The sequence below is a fragment of the Mastacembelus armatus genome, chromosome 12 (assembly GCF_900324485.2).
Source record: "Mastacembelus armatus chromosome 12, fMasArm1.2, whole genome shotgun sequence".
Taxonomy (NCBI): Eukaryota; Metazoa; Chordata; class Actinopteri; order Synbranchiformes; family Mastacembelidae; genus Mastacembelus; species Mastacembelus armatus.
In genome coordinates, this window is record NC_046644.1 from 1,275,969 (window position 1) to 1,298,739 (window position 22,771).

General features: G+C 41.6%; 2 protein-coding genes across 2 annotated transcripts; both read left to right on the forward strand.

The window, feature by feature from the left end:
* The first annotated feature begins 291 nt into the window (after window positions 1-291).
* On the forward strand, window positions 292-3,539 carry ccdc82 (coiled-coil domain containing 82). Its single transcript, XM_026297865.2, has 3 exons — window positions 292-1,164; window positions 1,316-1,427; window positions 1,536-3,539. The coding sequence occupies exons 1-3, from the start codon at window positions 622-624 to the stop codon at window positions 1,607-1,609; spliced, it is 729 nt and encodes a 242-aa protein (XP_026153650.1). The 5' UTR covers window positions 292-621; the 3' UTR covers window positions 1,610-3,539.
* Window positions 3,540-7,610: 4,071 nt separating this feature from the next.
* thap1 (THAP domain containing, apoptosis associated protein 1) lies at window positions 7,611-10,942 on the forward strand. The gene is made up of 3 exons (XM_026297561.1): window positions 7,611-7,809; window positions 8,690-8,882; window positions 10,121-10,942. Exons 1-3 carry the CDS (start codon window positions 7,739-7,741, stop codon window positions 10,517-10,519), a joined length of 663 nt encoding a protein of 220 aa, XP_026153346.1. The 5' UTR covers window positions 7,611-7,738; the 3' UTR covers window positions 10,520-10,942.
* Window positions 10,943-22,771: the final 11,829 nt, after the last annotated feature.

Here is a 22,771-nt window from a genome sequence, read left to right on the forward strand (position 1 = left end):
AGCTAAGACACAGAAACTTCAGTTTTACTTCAGTGAGTGTAAAATTAAAAATAATTAATAAAAAATATGACTACCCTTGTGGAGTTTTAGGGAAAGATGTTTTCCTGGATTTGATGGTGTACAATATTTTATTTTTAGCTAAGTACATATTTTCGGTGCATTTTCTTTTATTTGAGTCCATGTTATTTGTGACCAATTTAATAATTTTAGAGAGTGTACATTTTTCCATGTTTAAACTAATTGTGTTTATTGATGTGTCCTGCAGGAGCGCTCTGACGCCGTGTGCAGTAATATGATGCAGAAGAAGCGGGAGCCATAATAACAACATCGCACAGCTAACGGTACCGGGCTCAAAGGGTTCGTTTTAGGCTGCTCGTCCCGTTTTAACACACTAACACACACACACACACACACACACACACCGCCGATCCACGAAGACTCGAGCGTCAACACAGACGGAGCAGATTTACGGTGCTGTGTCGTGTTTTGACATACACCTCAGCTGTTTTGCTGCGTTGAGGTTAACGCTGTGCACCAGCCAAGTTAGCTTGTTTACGGTCGGTCCGGTTCTGCTTTCCGGCTTCTGTTTCATGTCACTGGCCCCCGGTACCGCGTGCAGACATGGAGAGTTTGTACAAGCGGAAAATGTTCGCCTCGATGCGGAAGACCAAGGTGGCTGCATCAAAGAAGCGACAGATCGGCCTGCCCGCCTCCATCCTGGACGACAGTGACGAAGGCTCCTTCTCCTCCTCCACCTCCGGATCCCAGTCCGACTTCCAGAGCTCCCCGGAGGAGGACAGCGAGCAGGATTACCGGGATGGTAGCGAGTCCGGACCGACCTCCAGCGACGACAGCCGCTCCGTCACCCGCAGGAAGCGCTCGTTCCTGGGAGGAGACGACAGCTCCTCGTCGTCCAGCCCCGGGGAGGAGGACGAGGAGGTGGACGATGAGGAGGAAGACAGGAGCCGGCCGAAAAGAATGGTGCAGCCCAGGAAGCGGAGCAGGGTGCAGCGACAGGACGAGTCGGACTCGGACGCTGCGGAGGAGAAGCGAAGAGAGGAGGCGGAGAAGGCGAAGAGGAGACAGAGGCACAACAAGCTCCTAGCGCTGTCCCGGAGGATGAAGGCCCGGGTCCCGAACCGGAGGTGGAACCGCCTGAAGCAGGTACTTCACTTCAGACCTTTTAACGTTAGTCACCGTGACATGTCATATGCCATTAACAGATTTGCAGCAACGAGCGAGTTTGGGAGATTTGAAAGTGGTCACGGATTGATTGTATGAAAACAAGCAAAGTACAAATGTGTTTGTATTTCAGAGTGCTGGCGATGAGGAGGAGTCTAAAGAAGGGGAGGATGAAGGTGTGGACAATGGAGAAAAAGACCATAAAGAGGCTGTGGGAGCTGATGAAGGAGGCAGAGAGGAGCAGGGTGAGGAGAAGAAATAGATGGTGTTGTGGAGAACAGGTGGGGAGTTTGAATGTCGACAAACCTAAGGTGTCTGAAAATTACTCTCAATTCTACTTTTTTACTGTGCAGCACTTGAAGTGGAAAACAAAAGCACTAAGACCTGGCACTGCAAGGATTTCGTTGTTGCAGTCTATTTCTTTTGAAACAGACATCAGCGACATGTCTTTCATCCAAAGACATCCAAATCAGCCCTGAAAGGCCACTCATCAGCCTTTTTGTATATCCCACCATCACTGATCCCATTTGTTGGTCCCAAATAGACGTCTTGCTACTCATGTTCTGCTGTCAGGTGGGACGTTACTGACAGGAGGATAATCACTCCTTGCAGGAAGCTGTTATGGTTGCTGATGCTGCATTTACAACACATGGGATGAATGGTACTGATGGGAAAGATTCCCTTGGTTACTTTTTAGTATTTACATTATGGAAAACTCAAGATGGTTGCGTCAGTTAAGTGTGATTTGAACATAACACTATATGAGTAGTTATGCTGGTAGATCGCCAGCGGTCTAGCAGTAATCAACAATCCATGCAGGTGACGCCAAGGAAGGGAGGCGTGAGGGGCTGCGGCAGCTTCAGAGTTGCACCACAGGCTTTATATTCAATGCATAACAAATTTAAAAGGCAAGTCAACTATGAATCCTAAAGATCATTGCTGTTCGAAATCTGATCATCCTGTTTTGTTCCTGCCTGTGCTTTGACTATGACAATACTCTGATTTCACTGGTCTTTGGGCAGTGGTCACTGAGGCTTATGGCCACTGTAATATTTTGAAATATTCTCCATATGGAACTGACAGCATTCAGATTTTTTTATTGCACTTTTCTTATCTTAAACCCAGCTTAGTTTCTGCAAAGCAGATATATTTATTTGTTTTTCGTGATGACATTGCTGTGTGACAGACTGATGTCAGTAGATGTTTTAGACCCAATGAAGTCAAGTGAAAATGTAAACACTTGTACATTTTCTGTACTATAGCTTTTTATTTTTTCCAGTTTAAAGGCACTGTTTGCAAAAAGCTCTGCATATGTAGGAGTTTGTCCATCTCTACGAGTTACAAGTACATTTCCAACATAGACCACATAATTTACAATAATTTAGCAGCAACTATATTATCTAATATAATACCTTACACACTAGTATCTTGTTAATATGAATACATATAGTTTCTATAAAAGGTATGTTTTTAAATGGGTTTGGAAGTACTTCTAACCAATCACAGAAAAGCTTTTTTTTATCTAAACCACTGAACTGAATATTTTCCAGTAAAATGTTTCCATACCTGTCAGGAAGGATTGACATAACTATCAAAGTAAGACTGTAAAGGAAACAAAAAGTATTTGACAATGGAGACAGAGGAATGGGAGGACGCAGAGAAGAAATAGATCCACATTGTTATGGAGAACAGGAGGAGGAAGTTTGAATATGAAAACAGCCTTTAGCTGTTTGAAAATGACTCATAATTTTACTGGAGAACTTAAAGTGGAAAATAAAAACACTAAGAGCAGGCACTGCAAGGATTTCTTTGCCATATTTTGTTCTTATAGAAGCAGACATTAGTGACGGGCAGCAGAATGCAGTCATTATTTGGGTAATGTATCCCAAATTTCTTTTTATACTCATTTATTTCTTATTCATGTGCTGTTGTATAAACCTGACAGAAAATGATGCTCGATATTTTTTAAGTATTCTCTTAATTCCTTCCTCTTTCCTTCCTTCTCTTTCCATTTCTTGCCTCCCTCCTCTCTGTGTAGTGGTGTGTTTATGTGCACTCATACCTGTGGGACAAAGCTAAACTGGAACATATGTTCCATTTGTTTTGCAGATTTCTGAACTTTTACAGCCACAAATAAGCTGTCAGAAGCAGCAACAGTTTACAATGTACAGCTGCTGAAATTTAACCTACGGAGTGTTTAAAAGGCTTGTGGTGATATATACACACATGCCATGGTTACATATCAGTGCTGTGTATTATCGGCTTCCAATGTATTTTTGGTCTCTTGCTGCTGTATAATGCTCTTTCGGCCTGTTTAAAACATCAGTTTTATTAATAAAGTTTCTTTTTTCACCAAGTGTGTGTTGAAAACCATATTTTTGGTAGAATTAATCTGTATTGTTCATGAATAAGTGTGCCCTAGCTGGAATGAACTTGGGGTGATTTTAATATGTACTGAATGATATAAAGCCTCAGAACAGTAACATCTGAACAAACCGTTTTAATTATGACAGTGAACAGTACAGCTCCCAGAAGCCACTGTGGTCCCAGCCTAAAGCACTGGCACTTTTATTTTTATTTATTTTTCATATATTGCAAATTTCTTTTCACAAACTGTCAAGATTAAAAATATTTTGGTATTTAGAGGTGTAGTTTATGATTCATAGTCAAACAAATCCAAAACTGGCTAACTACATTATTTGTAGATTCACACTTCTGTAATATGTGATTACAGTACACAGTAGAGTCAGAAAGTATTTAGATCCCTTCACTTTTTGCATACACCCATTTATTGACCCATTATCTACCAATCCACCAATCCCAGCTGGCAGTGAGTGAGAGGCGAGTCCACCCTGGACAGATCAATTCAGTTTTCAATTCAATTCAATTCAATTTTATTTGTATAGCGCCAAATCACAATACAAATCATCTCAAGGCACTTTACAAAAACTAAAACTAAAAACCCAACAATTCCCTTATGAGCAAGCACTTGGCGACAGTGGAGAAGAAAAAACTCCCTTTAACGGAAGAAAAAAACCTCCAGCAGAACCGGGCTCAGTTTGGGCGGCCATCTGCCTCGACCGGTTGGGGTGAGTGGATAGAGCAGAGAGAAAAGAACAGCAACAATAAACAACAAATAGACACTGCAAGTTGGTGGGGCCAGTAACTGCACATCAGCGATAAACAGCTCCAGGACCAGGGACACCTGCAGAAGGTACAGAGAGAGAGAGAGAGAGAGGGAGGGAGAGAGCACAAACTAGGGGAGAGAGAGAGCACAAGGTTAGTAACATTCAATGGTGGAATATACATGAGGTGGGAGAGAAGGGGGGGGGGGGGGGGGGGGCTCAGTGCACCGAGGGTCCTCGGGCAGTCTAGGCCTATAGCAGCATAACTAACTAAGGGATGGTTCAGGGTTGCCTGAAGCCAGCCCTAACTATATGCTTTGTCAAAGAGGAAGGTTTTAAGTCTAGCCTTAAAAGTACAGAGAGTGTCTGCCTCCTGAACCCAGGCTGAGAGCTGGTTCCACAGGAGAGGAGCTTGATAGCTAAAGGCTCTGCCTCCCATTCTGCTTTTGAGAACTCTGGGAACCACAAGTAGGCCTGCACTCTGTCCAATCAAGTCCAGTCAGTTTAATTAAACACAGCTGGACTCCAATGAAGGAGCAGAACCATCTCAAGGAGGATCAGAAGAAATGGACAGCATGTGAGTTAAATATGAGTGTCACTGCAAAGGGTCTGAATACTTATGACCATGTGATATTTCAGTTTTCCTTTTTTAATAAATTTGCAAAAATTTCTACATTTCTGTTTTTTTCTGTCAAGATGGGGTGCTGAGTGTACATTAATGAGAAATAAAATGAAATTTTTTGATTTTGGCAAATGGCTGCAATGACACAAAGAGTGAAAAATTTAAAGGGGTCTGAATACTTTCCGTACCCACTGTAAATAAAGATGGGATCATTTTCTTAAATTTATTAACAGTGTTGTCAGATAAACATCTGCTGTAGTGGGATCTTCTTCCAAATGCTACATGATCCATCATCTTAAATTCAAAAGTTATTAAAGTCTGATCTGACAAAATAGGATTTTGGGGAAAAACTATTAGATGTTCAATTTCGATGCCATAGGTCAGAACCATATCAAGGGTGTGATTGAAACAGTGGGTGGGTTTATTAGCATTTTGAATAGCACCAGAATCACCAATTATCAGAGTCGGTTTCTCAGCGGGTGTGTCACTGAGCGGGTCAAATCTATTAGAAACGTGAACAGTCAGATGATGAGCCGTGAGCTTCTGCTTAGGAGTATGTTTCCGTCGGACCGTCACCCAAGCTAATTCTCCAGGCTGCTCCGGAGCTGCCCTTGGACCACTAACACCTCAGTGGCTCCACACCTGCTAACGGGGCTAGGCTAGCTGGCTTTTGTTCAAAGGTGCGGTGCCGCAGTTCCAAATCAGTGATCCTCGCCTCCAAAGCTACCAGAACCTTACACTTATTACAAGTATCATTATCACTAAAGGAGGCAGAGGAATAACTAAACATGTGGCACACCGAGCAGGAGAGAGAGAGAGAGGGAGAAGCCATGTTACTAGCTAACTAAGCTAACTGGTAGGCTACCGAGCGTTAAGTCTGGGAATAGCAATAAATACCGGTCAAAATAGAAAAGTACTTGACTAGAATGTGTAGTGGTTAACGAATTGTTTAGAGAGTTAAGTGAGTTTTTAGGTGTGTCAGACTATAGCTAGTCTGTTGCTAATCTGTAGACGAACTATACAGCACACACGCTTGCAATAGTAAATGAATCACTTACCTGGAAACAGCTCACCAGTCTATCATGGGCCAAATAAAAACAATGTTTTTCAAATGTTTGTAAAATTATTAAAAAATCCAAACACATACCATGGCACATATTGCAGAAGTCGTGAAATAATTACCTAAAATAACTTTATTTGGATGCCGTAAATACATTGTACTGCAATCAGATTAACTAAGTGCTGGAACATCATCTTTAGATGAAGAGAAAAATCTCAGCAGCCTCCGGATTTGTTGTTTTACGAGCTGACGTTAATACAGAGGAGGAGGCGCTGGGCTGCAAAACTGAACCAAAAGCAAAACCTAAAGAAGAGGGTCTAACTATGGACTGTGGACTGGCCCTTCGAGTCATTAAGCTGTTAAAAGACAAAAAGTCTTAGGCAGATGAGGATGAACTTTGGGAACTGTGGAGAGGACACTGCTAGAAAAAGAAAGAGGTGATGCAGGTAGGCTGACATTCGTAGCCATAATTACAGCGACCCTCCTCGACAATAGGCAAAATATATCAATATAAAATATGTATAACAACAGAACAAACAACAATCGAAATATTGCACATTATTGTATCAAACACATTTTTCTTAGCCCATATTTACTGTCTTTATTTAGTTTATATTATTCAAATTCAAAACATGCAAAGACATTTACATTATTCAAAGCTTATTGCTTCTCAGGAGCTAGCTGCTCTTTGATAAGGTCAAACTCCCTGTAGAGTACAGGGAGTGTAGAGGAGTCTATTCTTAGTGTGTCAAATATAATTTTTCAAGGTTTTATGTAATAGGTTGCATTAGATAATAATAATGTGTACAGTATGTAGTATATTTTGAGTCTTAGTTTATCAATAAGTTTCCACAAATTTGCCCAGAAATCAACATGGGGTTAAGTTTCTTATTATTTTCAAAAGACCCCCGTAGCTTTGTTGACCACCATGTGGATGGATCCCAAACCAAATTCAAGTTTGGACCTCAGTATTCCTTAATCCCTGCGTACGGCCCTGGTTGTAATCAACGTAAATGATGTCAAAAAATAAAAATCAGTGCAGACTCAATTTACCAAGTGGCCAATAGGGGTGGGCGGATCGATCCTAATATCGATAATATCGATACCAACGCTAGTATTGATATCGGTCGATACCTGACAAAAATATGGATACTTTGGTTGAATTTTTATTCCTGTATGCACTGCTGCCGTTTTTTCAAAGAGGCGACCTAACTATCTTGTCCGTCTGCATCTCTAAGTAAGTGCCTGTGTGTAAGTGGCGTGCCTGTGCCTGTATGCCGGTCTTGTAGAGCGAAGCAGGCACACACCAACACCCCTCCCCTCCCCCCGCCCTCTTGCTTTGATATCTCACGTGACTCAGCGACTCGACTTAATAAAGTTCTTTCTATTTACTCCTGAACTTTGTCTGGGTTTTAATAAATTAATAATACAATTTAAAACAAAACACAAAACACCTGAAAGTCATGAAAATGTATTTTGAAAATGTATAATTGTCAAAAAGTATCGGTATCGGTATCGATATCGGAGATACTGGCCCAGTATTTACTTGGTATCGGATCGACACCAAAGCTTACAGTATCGCCCACCACTAGTGGCCAACGCGAGATTAGCGATGGGAAGGTATGCGAGCGGTAGTCTCACGTGACCGCGTCTCCGCCGCCATCGTGGTTACTGGCAGTGAAGCCGCCGCCAGCGGAGCTTTGTGGGGCGTCGGTCGGCCTGTCAGTGTGGGCTGTTCGGCCAGCAGCCATGGTGCAGACGTGCTCGGCTTACGGGTGTAAGAACCGCTACCACAAGGACAAAGATATCTCCTTCCACAAGTACGTCCTTTCCAAGTGTGAGCTGAGCATTAGCTGGCAGACATGGTGGACAAGCGCCGTTGAACATGAGCAGGTCACAAGACTGCGTTTACTACTCGGTGTTTTTAATGCTCCATTGCGAATAGTCGACAGAGAATTGGTCTTAGAAGTTGGCGCGACATATGTTTTATGGCTGTAGAGTTTGTTTGTAAAATCGGGCTACATAAAATTCACCAGACGCCATTTTCTTCTGTTAAGTGAAAAGTTTTTAATGAAGTTCGCCCGCGAATGTTATGGTTCTCCCCCCACCCAGGAGCACGTTACCCTGCATTGTGGTGAAGCTGGCCTCACTCAAAGTTTTTATTTTAGAAGTCATAAATCCTAATTTAGGTTCTGTGAACATATTTCTCCCTGTGCCGAATTTACCATGACACAATATGTGTTCGTAAACACTTCTTGTTGTATCCTGTCAAGCAGTTTTCTTATACAGATTTGGGGGAATTTAAAAACCCGCTGATGATGATAGAAGCTCTGTTAAACTCCGTCCTGTGTAGCGCTTGTTGGGTAAACTTAGCCAAGGCAAGTTGTAGGGAAGAGGGTAAACGTGGAGGCTCTGTAGAAAATATTTAATTCTGAAAGGTTCAGTTTCTTGTTAATCCCAGCAGGCTGAGTAAAGTAGACACTGCCAAGGGAGAGCTAATAACTTAACCCATTGTATAAAAGCTCATTTCTGTGTGGAGACTAGATGTCCTCTTGAGTTTACTAGGAAACGATTTGTGGCATGATGTTTACTTCCTGAATAATTAATTATTGATACTAATCCTTGTTAATATTTTTAATATTAATATATTGATGTTGATAAAATGTTAGCTCTAATTTTTATTGATTCATTTTTTTACAGGTTTCCTCTTGCACGTCCAGATGTTTGTGGTAAATGGGTGGCAGCGATGAGGAGGAACAACTTCAAGCCAACAAAGTACAGCAACATTTGCTCACAGCACTTCACTAAAGACTGTTTCAAAAGAGAGTGCAACAACCGAGTGCTAAAGGAAAATGCTGTGCCATCGCTTTTCAGCTTCAACCTCAGTATCAAGGTAAGGCAATACAGAACATCTCCACCTGCAGCAAGGAAAATGGAACTGTCCAACTGTTTGGTTAGAAATGTCCTGATTTAAATCGTTTAACTAGGGCTGCAACCAATAATCTATGTAGTCGACAAAAATCAATAACTATATTAGTTGCCAACGAGTTTAATTATTAGTTATTAGTTAGTGTTATTATTAGTATTTCTCATGCTCTGGATCTAATGACGAATTCAAATACACTCGGATCCCCAAGGTCGACGGCTGTTCGTTGCATTTTTCCGTTCAGATTAATCGGATTTCCAAGAACAACTGAATGCAACATGAGCTAAGCATGTGATTGACAACAAAAATGGCAGCAGCTGATTCAACACACTTACGTCCGAAGACTTCAAAAGTATGGGAGCATTTCACCCTTGACAAGTAAAGAAGACGACTTTCTGCAACAAGACTTTCTGCACTTTCTTGCTTGGCATGGCAGCACATCTGGAACATATGAAGAGGAAGCACGTTGACGATGGGGAGTCAGACTCGCTCTGGTAAAATAGTTCAGCCATTCAGTTATTGTGCAATTTATCATCCAGTTAGTCAATTCAGTAATCAATAGATTAATTGACTATAAAAATAGTTAGTTGCAGTCCTAGTAACAGTAGTAACAGTAGTAGCAACTGCATCTCTGCCAAAATCACATATTTCCCATTCCACCCTCCACTGGTCGATCCATTTTGCTTTCATGCCACAAACAAATTTGATATCAGGTGTTCTTGGTATGATCATTTGGTTAGTTTGACTGAAAGCTTTGACACTGGCCCAAGTGATCACAGGCAAACGTACCACACTTGTGAAGTCATTTTTATCCAAATGACATGACAGGAGGCTGACATATTTTTTTGATATGTCAGCAGTTTTATTTGCTTTATTTTCCTGGGGCTTTGGGTGATGTGGAAATGCAAATCACAATGCACCAAAGCAACTTGTACCCCTGGGACTCCAGGACCCCCGATTGGTTCGGGAAGCACCTTCAGGACAAGCTCAAGTCTTCATTAGGGGCTTCAGTCAGTCATCTTGTTTTTGCACCAAAACAAGAGTAGAGTAGCATATAAAAGACAAAGACCGTTTTAATTAAAATTAACTCAATCCTTCACTCACGTTTAGCTTTTTAGGACTTGACTCTTCCTTAACTTCCTGGTATCCTCCTGAATTAAATGAGGAAGTGGCATAAAAAGTTTTGTGTGTTTTCTGTCTGACAGTCAGAGTCCCTGGATGATCCCTTCTCCTCAGAGATCCACTTCCCACTCTCTCTGCCTCTCACCTCTGATCCAGTGGAGGAGGAGGAGGAGTCTGAGACTGGGAGGAGCTTGACTGACACCCACGGTGACACGGTGTCTGTCTCCTGTGACCACAACTACACGGCGGAGGACTCTGCACGTCAGAAGAAGCGGATCGAGCAGTTAGAGGAGCAGCTGGAGCGTCTGAGGAGGAAGCTGAAGACAATGCAGCAGAAGTGTCGACGCCAGGAGAGGCAGCTCAAGAGGCTGAAGGCTGCCTGTGAGGCGCCCAGGACTGGTCTTGAGCCACCTGTAGCATACAGCGAGGGTTATGTGATTTTACCCAAACACATTTACCACACACTCAAAGGTATTAAGTGATGCTGAGAAGAGGAAGGAGAAATGGGTGAGGTCAGACTGACTGCCAGATTAAAATCTACTGCAGGTTCAGTCTCAGATCTGTCAGCCAGGCACAGCTGCTGAGCAATGTGGCAAACTCCTGGGCTGAGAACTGATGGACTGGCTTGTTTGGAAATGCAACTGCAGGGTGTAGAAAAAACTTCAGTCTGTTTTGGTAGATGCAGCAAACTTCATTTTTTGCTTTTTTTATTTGAGTTTTCTTTTCAGGATGCAGTGAAAATGACTTTACGTTTACTTGCTGTAATTGTTCAGCATTTGGGGTTTATCTTCTTGACCAGCACAAACACTGCACAGTAGTACCTGGCATATGGTTAACTATTTTTTGTTAGGAAATATTCCCCAGCATGTAGCACGCGTTCATATAAGAAACTGCCGTTTTTATATTTCCATTTCTGAAAAAGGTTGTAATGTGTATGCAGGTTCTTACATGTGTGTAATAAACTTTCAATCACATTGAAGTGCCTCTGTTTTCCGCTTACTCAGGATAGAGGTGACAGTCACTAGTTCTGAACCAGCTTCACAGTACACACAGATTGTAGCCAAGTCTTCAGTGTTGTCACCTGTTGGAACATTTCAAAAAAATAAATCCAATAGGCCAAGAAGCACAAGCAGTCATATGACGAGACAAATGGTACAGTCTGTGTATTGCTTCGTATCACAGTGTATTTTTGGCACGCTTATTGATTTTAAAAAATCAAAGGAAAAGGAGGTACAGTGGATAAAGGACAGTAGAGGGACATGTGACCAAAGAAAACCCCAGTGTCATAACTTATTCACATTAATATTACCACCTAAAATCTGCTCATCATCAGTTTAATCAGTGATAGTGCACATCTGTGAAGATTCTCAGTTGTTCAGGTGAAGTTATGTAGAGGTTGAGTCATGGCAACTGGACTTCTAGTTTTTAGGTTGAAACGTTTCACCACCCATCCAAGTAGCTTCATCAGTCTGAGAGAAAGCTGGTATGGAACCTCCAATTTATATTTCAGGTTGGTTTCACTCCACCTCTAGTCCCGTAGGCTCATTAGCTAAATCGGGTGAGAGACGTTAGACCCAAATTCCTGAGTTGGTGTCACTTCACGCCTGGTCTGAATAGGCTCATTAGGCGCACAAAAGAAGTGAGCTCAGGTGAGGGTCGTTAGGATCTAATGGTAATGTGATGCCTCTGGTTCACCAAGAGTGTGTCCTCCCTGGAAGACATTTGATTTGATTCCTGGGAACAGATGAAAGGGCAGTTTTCAGCCTCTCTGAAACACCTGCTACATAGGGAATGACCAGGTTTTCCCTCTGTGGATCCTGAGGCTCAGCTGTCTCTTGTTTTTCTGCCTGATGTGGATGTTGCCTTGTTGAAGGCCCATTTGGGGTAGCCACAGGTTTTGAGGGCTGTCTTTAAATGTGTGTTCTCCTTTCTCTTGGCCTCCATGGAGGTAGGGATGTTGTTTGATCTGTGGCATAAAGTACTGATGACTCCTAGTTTGTGTTGCAGTAGGGTGATGGGAGTCAAATAGCAGGTATTGGTCTGTGTGTGTGGGTTTCCTGAAGACATCTGTCTCTAAGTTACCATTAGACCCGATGATGACCTCGCAGTCCAAAAAGGCTAGCCTGTTTTCTTTGGTCTCATCTCTGGTGAATTTGATATTTGCGTCTACTGCATTGGTGTGATCTGTAAAAGCTTGAACTTTCTGGGTCTTGATTTTCACCCAGGTGTCATCCACATATCTGAACCAATGGGTTGGTGCTGTTCCTGTGAAGGAGCTGAGAGCTTTCTTTTCCACTTCTTCCATGTACAGATTGGACACGATGGGTGACACAGAGGAGCCCATGGCACATGTTTCTGTCTGTAAAATTCACCTCTGTATGAGAAGTATGTGGTGTTCAGACAAAGGTCCAGTAGTAGGAAGATTTGGTCTGGGTTTGAGGCTGCTCCTGGTAGAGAGGATGCTGTCCTCTTTGTCTTTTCCTAACAGTTGTGTTATTGTTAAAGCATCGGTGGTGGGGATGCTGGTGACGAGGGATCATCAAAGGAATGTTTCATCTCTATCCAGTTACAACCTAAAAACTAAAAATCCAGTTGTCATGACTCAGCTCTTGGATGAGAGAGAGTGCATTTAAACAAATGACTTTTCACTGAAGATTAGTGAATACCAATGATAAATGGACTGTGAGGTAATAGACTACAGTTACGTAAAAGATAATGTAAGCAGGCGCAAAAACTAGCTGGCATGTACTCCTGGTTCCTGGTTGGTGTGACTTATTGTAGTCATATTATAGGGACAAACAGCAGTGACACCTTGGGCCAGTAGGTGGTGCTGCAGATCTGTATATCAGAAAGCTGCAGGGCTGTTTGAGTACTCTATTGTGGTGTTGATCACTGATGACACTGTCCTTCACTAGGTAAGTAGAAATTATTTCCCATGTGGCCAGTATGAAATATAGTTAAACTATTGTCTGCCTTAATATGCACTACACAAAGTTGGCTTGCACTATGATGTGTTTAGTTGTGTAGTTTTGTTCTGTTCAATTTGATGGGTATATTTTAATGGCATGTTTTACTGCTGTACAGTGGTGAAAGTATCCAGGGTTTGATGGGAAACGATAAAAGAAGAAAAAACAAAATAAATGATTTCAGCGCTTGATTGTCTCAGATGAGTTTCAGTATGGATAGAGACTTCACCTCCTCGGTGACCTCGCCCCTTCTAGCTGAACGGACCTCCATGGGGCTGAATCTGATCCAGGTGGACGTGTTTGCTACGAAGCTCCACCCGCCGGCATAGCAACAAGGTCATCCTGTCTGAACTTTAACCGTCCTCAGGCTAAAGACTGCTCCAATTAAACCACACCTGGATGATGAGATGCTCCCAGCATGCCACCAGCAACCCAAAACAAAGCTAATGTTGTTGTTTATATAAAGGACTTTTTATATGGAGAGAACTTGAAAAATATGTATTTAATTACTTATTTTTGGCACAGAATGATGGGATTTTTCCGTGATGTTTACAACCATTAAAGATGTGAACAAATCTGAACAGCTGGGTGTAGAAAAACAAAATAATATTAAATAATTGTGATAATTTTAATACTGGCAATAGTAAATCACAGTTCCAGAGGTTAAAGCTAAACAGTTTGTGCACATCAGAGCTTCTAGTTCTCTGACTGTTTTCTTCTGTTTAGACTGTTGATGAATGTGTTCATCCCCTGACCCAGATAGAAACTACACAGCTTCACTTTTCATTCTCTTCAGTCTGCGCTCACAGTGTTCAGCCTGGAGCACTGAGCCGGAGACTCCAAGTAAACTGAGGTTAGCGGGACAAACATTGTAATAATGGTGATGTATATAAATATAAACACTGCCATAAATCTAAAATCTGCCCGCCAGCGTCTATCAGATCTCTAACACTGTCTGATCTCTCTGCCAATAATCTGCTGCTTTCCTCAAAAACACCCAAAAAAAGAAAACGGAGGAAAAAGAGGGGGAGGAATCCTGTTGTAACTGTTAGCACGGCGCTGTAGGTTTAAATCCCTGAGAGTGGGAGAGTCAAACTAGGATGATGCTGCTGATGTGCTGCTGAGCAGAGCAGCTGCTGAGGATACCAAAACCTGATGGCAAAATATTGCATGCACTTGAAGTTACAAAAGAGTCGCATGATTATTTATAATTATATCACATATGTAAAATATTTTGTGCTCTAGAAAGTAAGTAATTTGTATTCTATAAAGACATAATTCATGCTTTGTCATTTGTGTGCTTTGTGTATTTGCTCAATTGGTGTACACTAATTGTGTGCTCTAGAATTATTTGATTTGTATTCATTACAAAGAATACCCTAGTGGTAATTTGAGCACTTGACAAAAATGTATACATTAATTAGTACTTTGTGCTGTTCAGTGTTTTACAAAACACATGCTCTAGAATTACTTATTTTGTGTTCACTTGTTTAGTAGAACTACCTTATGTCCTAAAATTACTTCATCTTGTGCAGTAAAAATGCACGCACCAATTAGTCATTTGTTTTCCGGAATTTCTTGTTTGTCGTTCTGGGGACTCTGTACGGATGGATCCGTCTGAGGGCAGTGAAGGAAAATGACTCGAGGAGGTGAAGCTGTGAGAACATGAGTGATGGAATGAGAGGGAGATGAAAGTATGGCTTCATGCTGCTGGTTAGGGCAAGTATTTTGGTTTCTCTTTCTAAAACACAGAATTTCTCATAAAGTCCAATCTGATACCTGATTTAACCTGTGATTAGGGACTGGTTCCAATAGCTGGCTTCACAATTACAAAATGCTACAATTTCATGTCAGTAAGGGGGAAAGCAAGTAATTTCTTCCACGTTAAAGTAAGAACTTGTGGACTCAAATCAAATTTTAGCACATTTCAAATAAAATAAGAAAATAGCAAATAGGATGTATGTGAGAGAGAGAGTGAGAGATCTCAGTGTTTGACAGTCAAATTGCAATTTTATGCAGTTGTATCCATTTCAAAGGTAATGGGTTTCTGAAGCCATGATTTCTGAAGCTTTCTGAAGCCATGAAACATATTCTTGCTTCAAAACTCTTTCTATTTTTTTAATTACACTGATTATTACTTGCCTTTATACTGTATATAAATCCTCATCTAAAGTATAATCTGAAGAAGCACAGTCTATTTGAATTAATGACATGGATCATTGGTTCTTGTCCAAACTATCCACAGTGCAGGTTGGGAAAAGTCTGCCGACCCCTCGGCTAACGATATGAGCAAAAGCTAACGAGTCAGGAGTTGGCAGACCTGGAGTCCTCTGATACCAGATTGGAGGTGTGGGAGTGTAGTGTGTAGAGCTACTTAGGCATATAAAAAACTCTTCCAGTTTGCAAGAAGCATCTGCTAATGTGAAGAATTCACATTAGCAGAATTCACTATTCGAATTCACATCCATCCATCCATCCATCTTCTATACCCGCTTTTCCTGGCTCAGGGTCACGGGGATCTGCTGGAGCCTATCCCAGCTCTCTCTCGGGTGGAAGGCAGGGGTACACCCTGGACAGGTCACCAGTCTGTCGCAGGGCCACATATAGACACACAAAGACAGACAACCACACACACTCACACTCACTCCTACGGGCAATTTTAGAGTCACCAATCAACCTAACATGCATGTTTTTGGACTGTGGGAGGAAACCGGAGTACCCGGAGTAAACCCACGCAAGCACAGGGAGAACATGCAGCCACCATGCTGCCCGCCGAATTCACATCCAGAATTGCTGATTTTATATGAAGCAAAGTAACCTCAGAATTGAAATCAATCCCCAGTTTGACACCAGTTTAATAACCATGGACTGCAAATACACACATTACTCTGCCTGTTGGCCTCACATTGACGCACACCCGGGTGGAGACCATGTGACATCACTCCTGTGGGGTTTAAGGGCGTCACTGTGACACACTGTAACCATAACGACATGGTTTCGCAGCCTGTGTGTGTGTGTGAGTATGTCGTTCAGCATTAAACCAGAAGAGGTATGTGTTACTGGTTTGAGTCATGTCTGACAGCTTAATTCCTGCCTCATGTCATGAGAAAGTTTGTAAGAAAACAAAGTCAGACTCTATCACACAGACTGGTAATCACACACCATTGTAGCACATACACAACATTAAATAATATATTAATAGTTGTAAAGCCCAACAATCACCCTTTTCATACTCAAATGTTTTGTTTTACATATGAAAAATAGTCATCATTATTATTTATTGCAATTATAATAAAATTGATTGGAAAAATTACCAGTTTTATAGATTGAAGAAAGCTATAAAAATGATTTTCTCCTTGCTTTGCAAAAAACAGAAAAAATTATAATCAGACCATTACTGAATACCCACCATATGAAAAGTTTATTGGAGGTATTAATGGATTAAATTACACTATGTATTATTTCCAGGTGGTCAGATGACTGACATTTTGTCAAACCCACTGGTGCACTGTCCCATTTAGTGCGTGTATGTGGACGCACAGGGTTTTCAGTTGCCTCCAGGGTTAACACACTACAGCCAGAGCACTGGCTCATACTACCGACTGTAAATGTCCTGAATGTGTTGACACTGTATAGTATGGAAGCAAGAAGTGTTGAACAAGCGCTGAAGTATGAACAAACAAATGTTTAGCATGTAATTATCTTATATGGAGGATAGCCTAAATAAATACGCCAACAAATAGAGCATATGACCATGACAACCTTTGGGTGCACCTGGAAAAGTTGGCAGCAGCCAAGTCAACAAAGCCAAGTAAAAGTTTAGCACTGTAAGTAGCTATACAATGCAGACAGAACATTTTTGTCCTTTTTGCAGCCCTTGCTTGATTTGAGCACATTATATGATTTTAAACATACAACTAAGCAACAAAGGAGCTGAACAACAAAGTCAGGCACCTGGCCACAATCTAAGTAAGTAGGTGTTTCACTGGCTAACAATCAGCTGGCAAACAGCATAGTTGATGCACTAAATGATGAGCACTAAATTAGAGTCCCATTGAAATGGGTTGGTCGCCTCATTATTAGTAAAAGTAATAAATGTGGCAAAAGATCCTGATCCAGATGCAACAAAAAGAACCCATGCACAAGAATCACAATTTTTGGTGCAGTTTGTGTCTTTAATGGATTAATGTAAACCTTGGGACCGAAATAATGAATAATTCATGTGTGTACTTGTGCATGTGTCACCCTAAGCCTTGTGGCTAATAATCTGAAGGTACAGACAGTGTAGTAAATCAACACTGAATGTATGTCAACAACAACACACACGGACATACATGCATCTGTCAGTCAGTCATTTGTTGGGATTTGTCAGCTTTAATTCGGGAAATATTAATCCTGAGCCCAACTGTCCTGACTGAAGTGAAGCTGAAGTGAAAACGACTAACTTCTCTCTCTTGGCTTTTCCTACATACTAAATTTCTTTTGCACTGTGCACATAATCACATATATTATTGTTGGCATGTGATGTTATACAGGTTATATTTCCAACAATACATACAGTACAGTTTTGGTATCAAACAGGTGATTGCAAACACTTATCTTTTTAGCATGCTCAAATGAATGTTTAAAATAAAGAAAAATGTGATAGCCCTACTTATTTAACTAGAATCACTGCTTTCTGGTTGTATGCCTCTGCCAACCAACCAAGTTATACTTCACATGCATGTAAGATTGTACAACAACACTGACTATGAGACACCAAAACTGGAAGTTTATCATTGAATCCAAGTGCACAACTGTGCCAAATTTGAAGGAATTCCCTTAAAGGGTTCCTCATATATCACATTTACAAGAATGGAACAAGGTTGCAGTGACCTTGACCTCTGACTACCAAAAAAATTGAAATCAGTTCATCTATCTCAGTTCCTGAGATATTGCATTTACAAGAATGGCCAGGACATGTCCTTTAACTCACACATAAAACAAATTTCTAGAACTGCATTCTTTCACCTGCGCAACATTTCCAAAATTAGGAACATCCTGTCTCAAAATGATGCAGAAAAACTAGTCCATGCGTTTGTTTCCTCAAGGCTAGATTACTGTAACTCATTACTATCTGGATGTCCTAATATCTTAATAAAAAGCCTCCAATTAATCCAGAATGCCGCAGCCAGAGTCCTGACAGGAACTAGCAAGAGAGATCATATTTCTCCTATATTGGCTTCTCTTCATTGGCTCCCTGTAAAATATAGAATAGAATTTAAAATCCTTCTTCTCACATACAAATCCCTTCATAATCAAGCTCCTTCATACCTTAAAGACCTCATAGTACCATATTATCCCAATAGACCACTTCGCTCTCAGAGTGCAGGCCTACTTGTGGTTCCCAGAGTTCTCAAAAGCAGAATGGGAGGCAGAGCCTTTAGCTATCAAGCTCCTCTCCTGTGGAACCAGCTCTCAGCCTGGGTTCAGGAGGCAGACACTCTCTGTACTTTTAAGGCTAGACTTAAAACCTTCCTCTTTGACAAAGCATATAGTTAGGGCTGGCTTCAGGCAACCCTGAACCATCCCTTAGTTAGTTATGCTGCTATAGGCCTAGACTGCCCGAGGACCATCGGTGCACTGAGCTCCCCCCCCCCCCCCCTTCTCTCCCACCTCATGTATATTCCACCATTGAATGTTACTAACCTTGTGCTCTCTCTCTCCCCTAGTTTGTGCTCTCTCCCTCCCTCTCTCTCTCTCTCTCTCTGTACCATCTGCAGGTGTCCCTGGTCTTGGAGCTGTTTATCGCTGATGTGCAGTTACTGGCCCCACCAACTTGCAGTGTCTATTTGTTGTTTATTGTTGCTGTTCTTTTCTCTCTGCTCTATCCACTCACCCCAACCGGTCGAGGCAGATGGCCGCCCAAACTGAGCCCGGTTCTGCTGGAGGTTTTTTTCTTCCGTTAAAGGGAGTTTTTTCCTCTCCACTGTCGCCAAGTGCTTGCTCATAAGGGAATTGTTGGGTTTTTAGTTTTAGTTTTTGTAAAGTGCCTTGAGATGATTTGTATTGTGATTTGGCGCTATACAAATAAAATTGAATTGAAATTGAATTGAATTGAATGGGATGTACGGACAACCTGACAACATTGTTATCAATGGTGCAAAGCATTTACTGTGGAACAGGTGGACATCGCAAAACCGCTTCCAGGTTTGAATCTATATAGGAAGTAGCCATTGGCTCCAACAAGCTCTGGGTTCTATTGACTTCCATTGAAAAATCAGCGCCAATTACTACATAATTGTTGTTGCCACAGTAATCATTGTGCCTTTGTCGTCTTTGTTTGAACACACTCTTTATATTCCTAATTTTTTTTACATCAAGGTTTTTATGTTAAGGTAAATAACTGAACAATCAGGTGCCTCATTTAATCCATGTTGCCTCGTTCCACCCCTACGTGGGGATGATTGACAGGCTTGATTGACAGGTTGCTTTACCCATACACATTATGGTCTTAGGCTACCCACCCCTCTGTGGTAGGAATGGATTTGGTGCAGCTTGGACATTTAAGAACAGTGTAGAAAAATTACTGTCACCCACCATTTCATGCTTAATTGTGCATAACAGATATTGATATTTAACTTCAGGCTAATTCAATTCAATTCAATTTATTTGTATAGCGCCAAATCACAAAACAATCATCTCAAGGCACTTTACAAATGCAAAAACCTAACAAATCCCTTATGAGCCAGCAGTTGGTGACAGTGGGGAGGAAATAGCCAATGATACCAATACCAATGATCCATAGATTCATAGTGAAACAAATCCAAAACTGGCTAACTACATTATTTGTAGATTCACACTTCTGTAATATGTGATTACAGTACACAGTAGAGTCAGAAAGTATTTAGATCCCTTCACTTTTTGCATACACCCATTTATTGACCCATTATCTACCAATCCACTAATCCCAGCTGGCAGTGAGTGAGAGGCAGGTCCACCCTGGACAGATCAATTCAATTCAGTTTTATTTGTATAGTGCCAAATGACAATACAAATCATCTCAAGGCACTTTACAAAAACAAAAAACCCAACAAATCCCTTATGAGCAAGCACTTGGCGACAATGGAGAGAAAAAAGTCCCTTTAACGGAAGAAAAAACCTCCAGCAGAACTGGGCTCAGTTTGGGTGGCCACCTGCCTCAACCAGTTGGGGTGTGGATAGAGGAGAAAGAAAAGAACAGCAACAATAAACAACAAATAGACACTTCAGGTTGGTGGGGCCAGTAACTGCACATCAGCAATATGCAGGAAGCCAATGAAGAGAAGCTAATATAGTAGAAATATGATCTCTCTTGCTAGTTCCTGTCAGGACTCTGGCTGCAGTATTCTGGATTAACTGGAGACTTTTTATGGAGATATTGGGACATCCAGATAGTAATTAGTTACAGTAATCTAGCCTTGAGGTAACAAATGCATGGACTAGTTTTTCTGCATCATTTTGAAACAGGATGTTCCTAATTTTGGAAATGTTGCGCAGGTGAAAGAAGGCAGTTCTAGAGATTTGTTTTATGTGTGAGTTAAAGGACATGTCCTGGTCAAAAATAACTCCAAGGTTTTTCACAGTAGTGCTGGAGGCCAGGGCTATCTCATCTAAAGTAGTTATATTTTTAGAAAAGCTGTTTCTGAGGTTTTTGGGCCCAAATACAATAACTTCTGTTTTGTCTGAATTTAAAAGTAGAAAGTTACTGGTCATCCAGGCCTTTATGTCAGTTAGACACGCTTGAAGTCTGGTTAACTGGTTTGTGTTAACAGGTTTCATAGATAGATACAGTTGAGTGTCATCTGCATAGCAGTGGTAATTAATAGTAATTAGTAATTAGTCATTAATAGTGCTTCCTAATAACATTGCCCAAAGGAAGCATGTACAAGGTGAACAGAATTGGTTCTAGCACAGAACCTTGTGGAACTCCATAACAAACTTTTATGCACGTGGAAGATTCATCATGGATGTTATATAGTGTATTGGTTACATGCTGTTGCTGGTAGTAGTCACTAGAGGGCTCTCTAGTGTTGGTACTCAGACTGTTATGAGGTAATCATCCCTGGGGGGTTGTCACACTCAGGAGTTACGAGGTGAGGCTATGCCCTTGCAATAAACTAGTTGAATGAAGAAAAACCTTCCCGGCCTCTTTCTTAGGCTTTCTGACGATATTACATATGGCGACGAGGATAAAGCTAAGCTGCGTGAAACTGTAGTAATTTTGATTCATTGCTGTCAAGTGCACCGTGTGAGGTTAGCTGGCAAAGAAGTGAAGCTAGCCTAAAAGTCACGACTGTGATTAGCGTAGTGGACCATTGAGCTCTACTCTCTCCAGGGGGCGTGTGCATCTGACAAGGCCACTGCTGATTTGCACAATGGTCATCATGGTAACGCCCATAGACACTGCCTTATTGTCCAAATTTGGTAGTTACTTCTGGCTCAAAAAATCATGGTGACGTCTACAACGGCCGAAAATGGTGACTGAATTGGTCTAATTCTCACCGTTTGCAACACTGGGTGATGTCACACTGTATAGGTCCACCCCCTATACGTTATTCAATAGTAACGCTATGGGTGACATCACGCTGTACAGATCCACCCCCTATACGTTAGTGCATGGTAATGCTATGGGTGACGTCACACTGTGTTGGTCCACCCCCTATACATTAGTTAAAGGTAACACTCTGGGTGACGTCATGCTGTATTGGTCCACCCCTACATGTTAGTCAGTGGTAACGCTATGGGTGATGTAACACTGTATAGGTCCATCCCCTATACGTTAGTGAAGGGTAACGCTATGGGTGACGTAACACTGTATAGGTCCACACCATATACGGTGTCAATGTTAATACTATGGGTGATGTCACGCGGTATAGGTCCACCCCCTATACTATAGTCAATGGTAATGCTATTGGTGACGTCATGCTGTATAGGTCCACCCCCTATATGCCGTCAAAGGTAATACTATGGGTGACATCACATGGTATAGGTCCACCCCTATACACCGTCAATGGTAACATACATACTTACTGGTAACTGGGCTAGTAAAGTTTATATGTCAACAACCTGACATTACATTACATGCTAACAGCTGGATTACTGGGCCAATACTTGTCTTTTCAGTCTCTTTTTACTGCTTGAAGCCACAATTCTCTCCTCCACTATTAGAAGGAATGTTTTCCCTTTGGGATGCTCAACATTTCCAAGCCATCTTTTGAGCAATATGAGCAGTTTACTACACAACATATCACATTACTTTCTACACAGTCAACACGCTTTGTTTTTGACCCCCCAGGTACCTGTGCATCTTGTTGATGGCGTTGCTCAGAGACCTGCTACTAAGGCTGTGTCATATGTCAGCTGCTCCACCAACTGCAGATAGCAGAACAGTGGCTGACTGTAGCTGCTGGAAAAGCTTCCTAAGTGTCAGTGGAAAAACAATGTTGTGCATTAACAAGATTTACTCCTCTGCAGTGGCAGCACATTGGCCTGCCAATAACTGTGCTGTATTCACATCTTAACAAGATACCTAGGGCTGACAAACAGTAATGTTCCATGATAAATAGCAGGTTTACAGCTATGTACTGACACTTCCCACAGACACTCTCATAGCAGAGTTCCTAGCACCACTACAACACAGGTATACTCTGAAAGAGCCATAACTGTGCTGGTAGTGACTGTTGAGGCTCCAGCAGACTCCCTGTCCTTCCAGAAGAGAAACGAAGAGGCTTCTTGTGATTATAGCTT

Excerpts from the sequence above, each read along its gene's own strand:
- thap1 (XM_026297561.1), top strand. The coding sequence starts at position 7,739 with ATGGTGCAGACGTGCTCGGCTTACGGGTGTAAGAACCGCTACCACAAG. Across the intron at positions 7,810-8,689 it reads AAAGATATCTCCTTCCACAA|GTTTCCTCTTGCACGTCCAG; the intron begins GTACGTCCTTTC and ends ATTTTTTTACAG. Across the intron at positions 8,883-10,120 it reads GCTTCAACCTCAGTATCAAG|TCAGAGTCCCTGGATGATCC; the intron begins GTAAGGCAATAC and ends TCTGTCTGACAG.
- ccdc82 (XM_026297865.2), top strand. The coding sequence starts at position 622 with ATGGAGAGTTTGTACAAGCGGAAAATGTTCGCCTCGATGCGGAAGACC. Across the intron at positions 1,165-1,315 it reads GGTGGAACCGCCTGAAGCAG|AGTGCTGGCGATGAGGAGGA; the intron begins GTACTTCACTTC and ends TTTGTATTTCAG. Across the intron at positions 1,428-1,535 it reads AGGAGGCAGAGAGGAGCAGG|CACTTGAAGTGGAAAACAAA; the intron begins GTGAGGAGAAGA and ends TTTACTGTGCAG.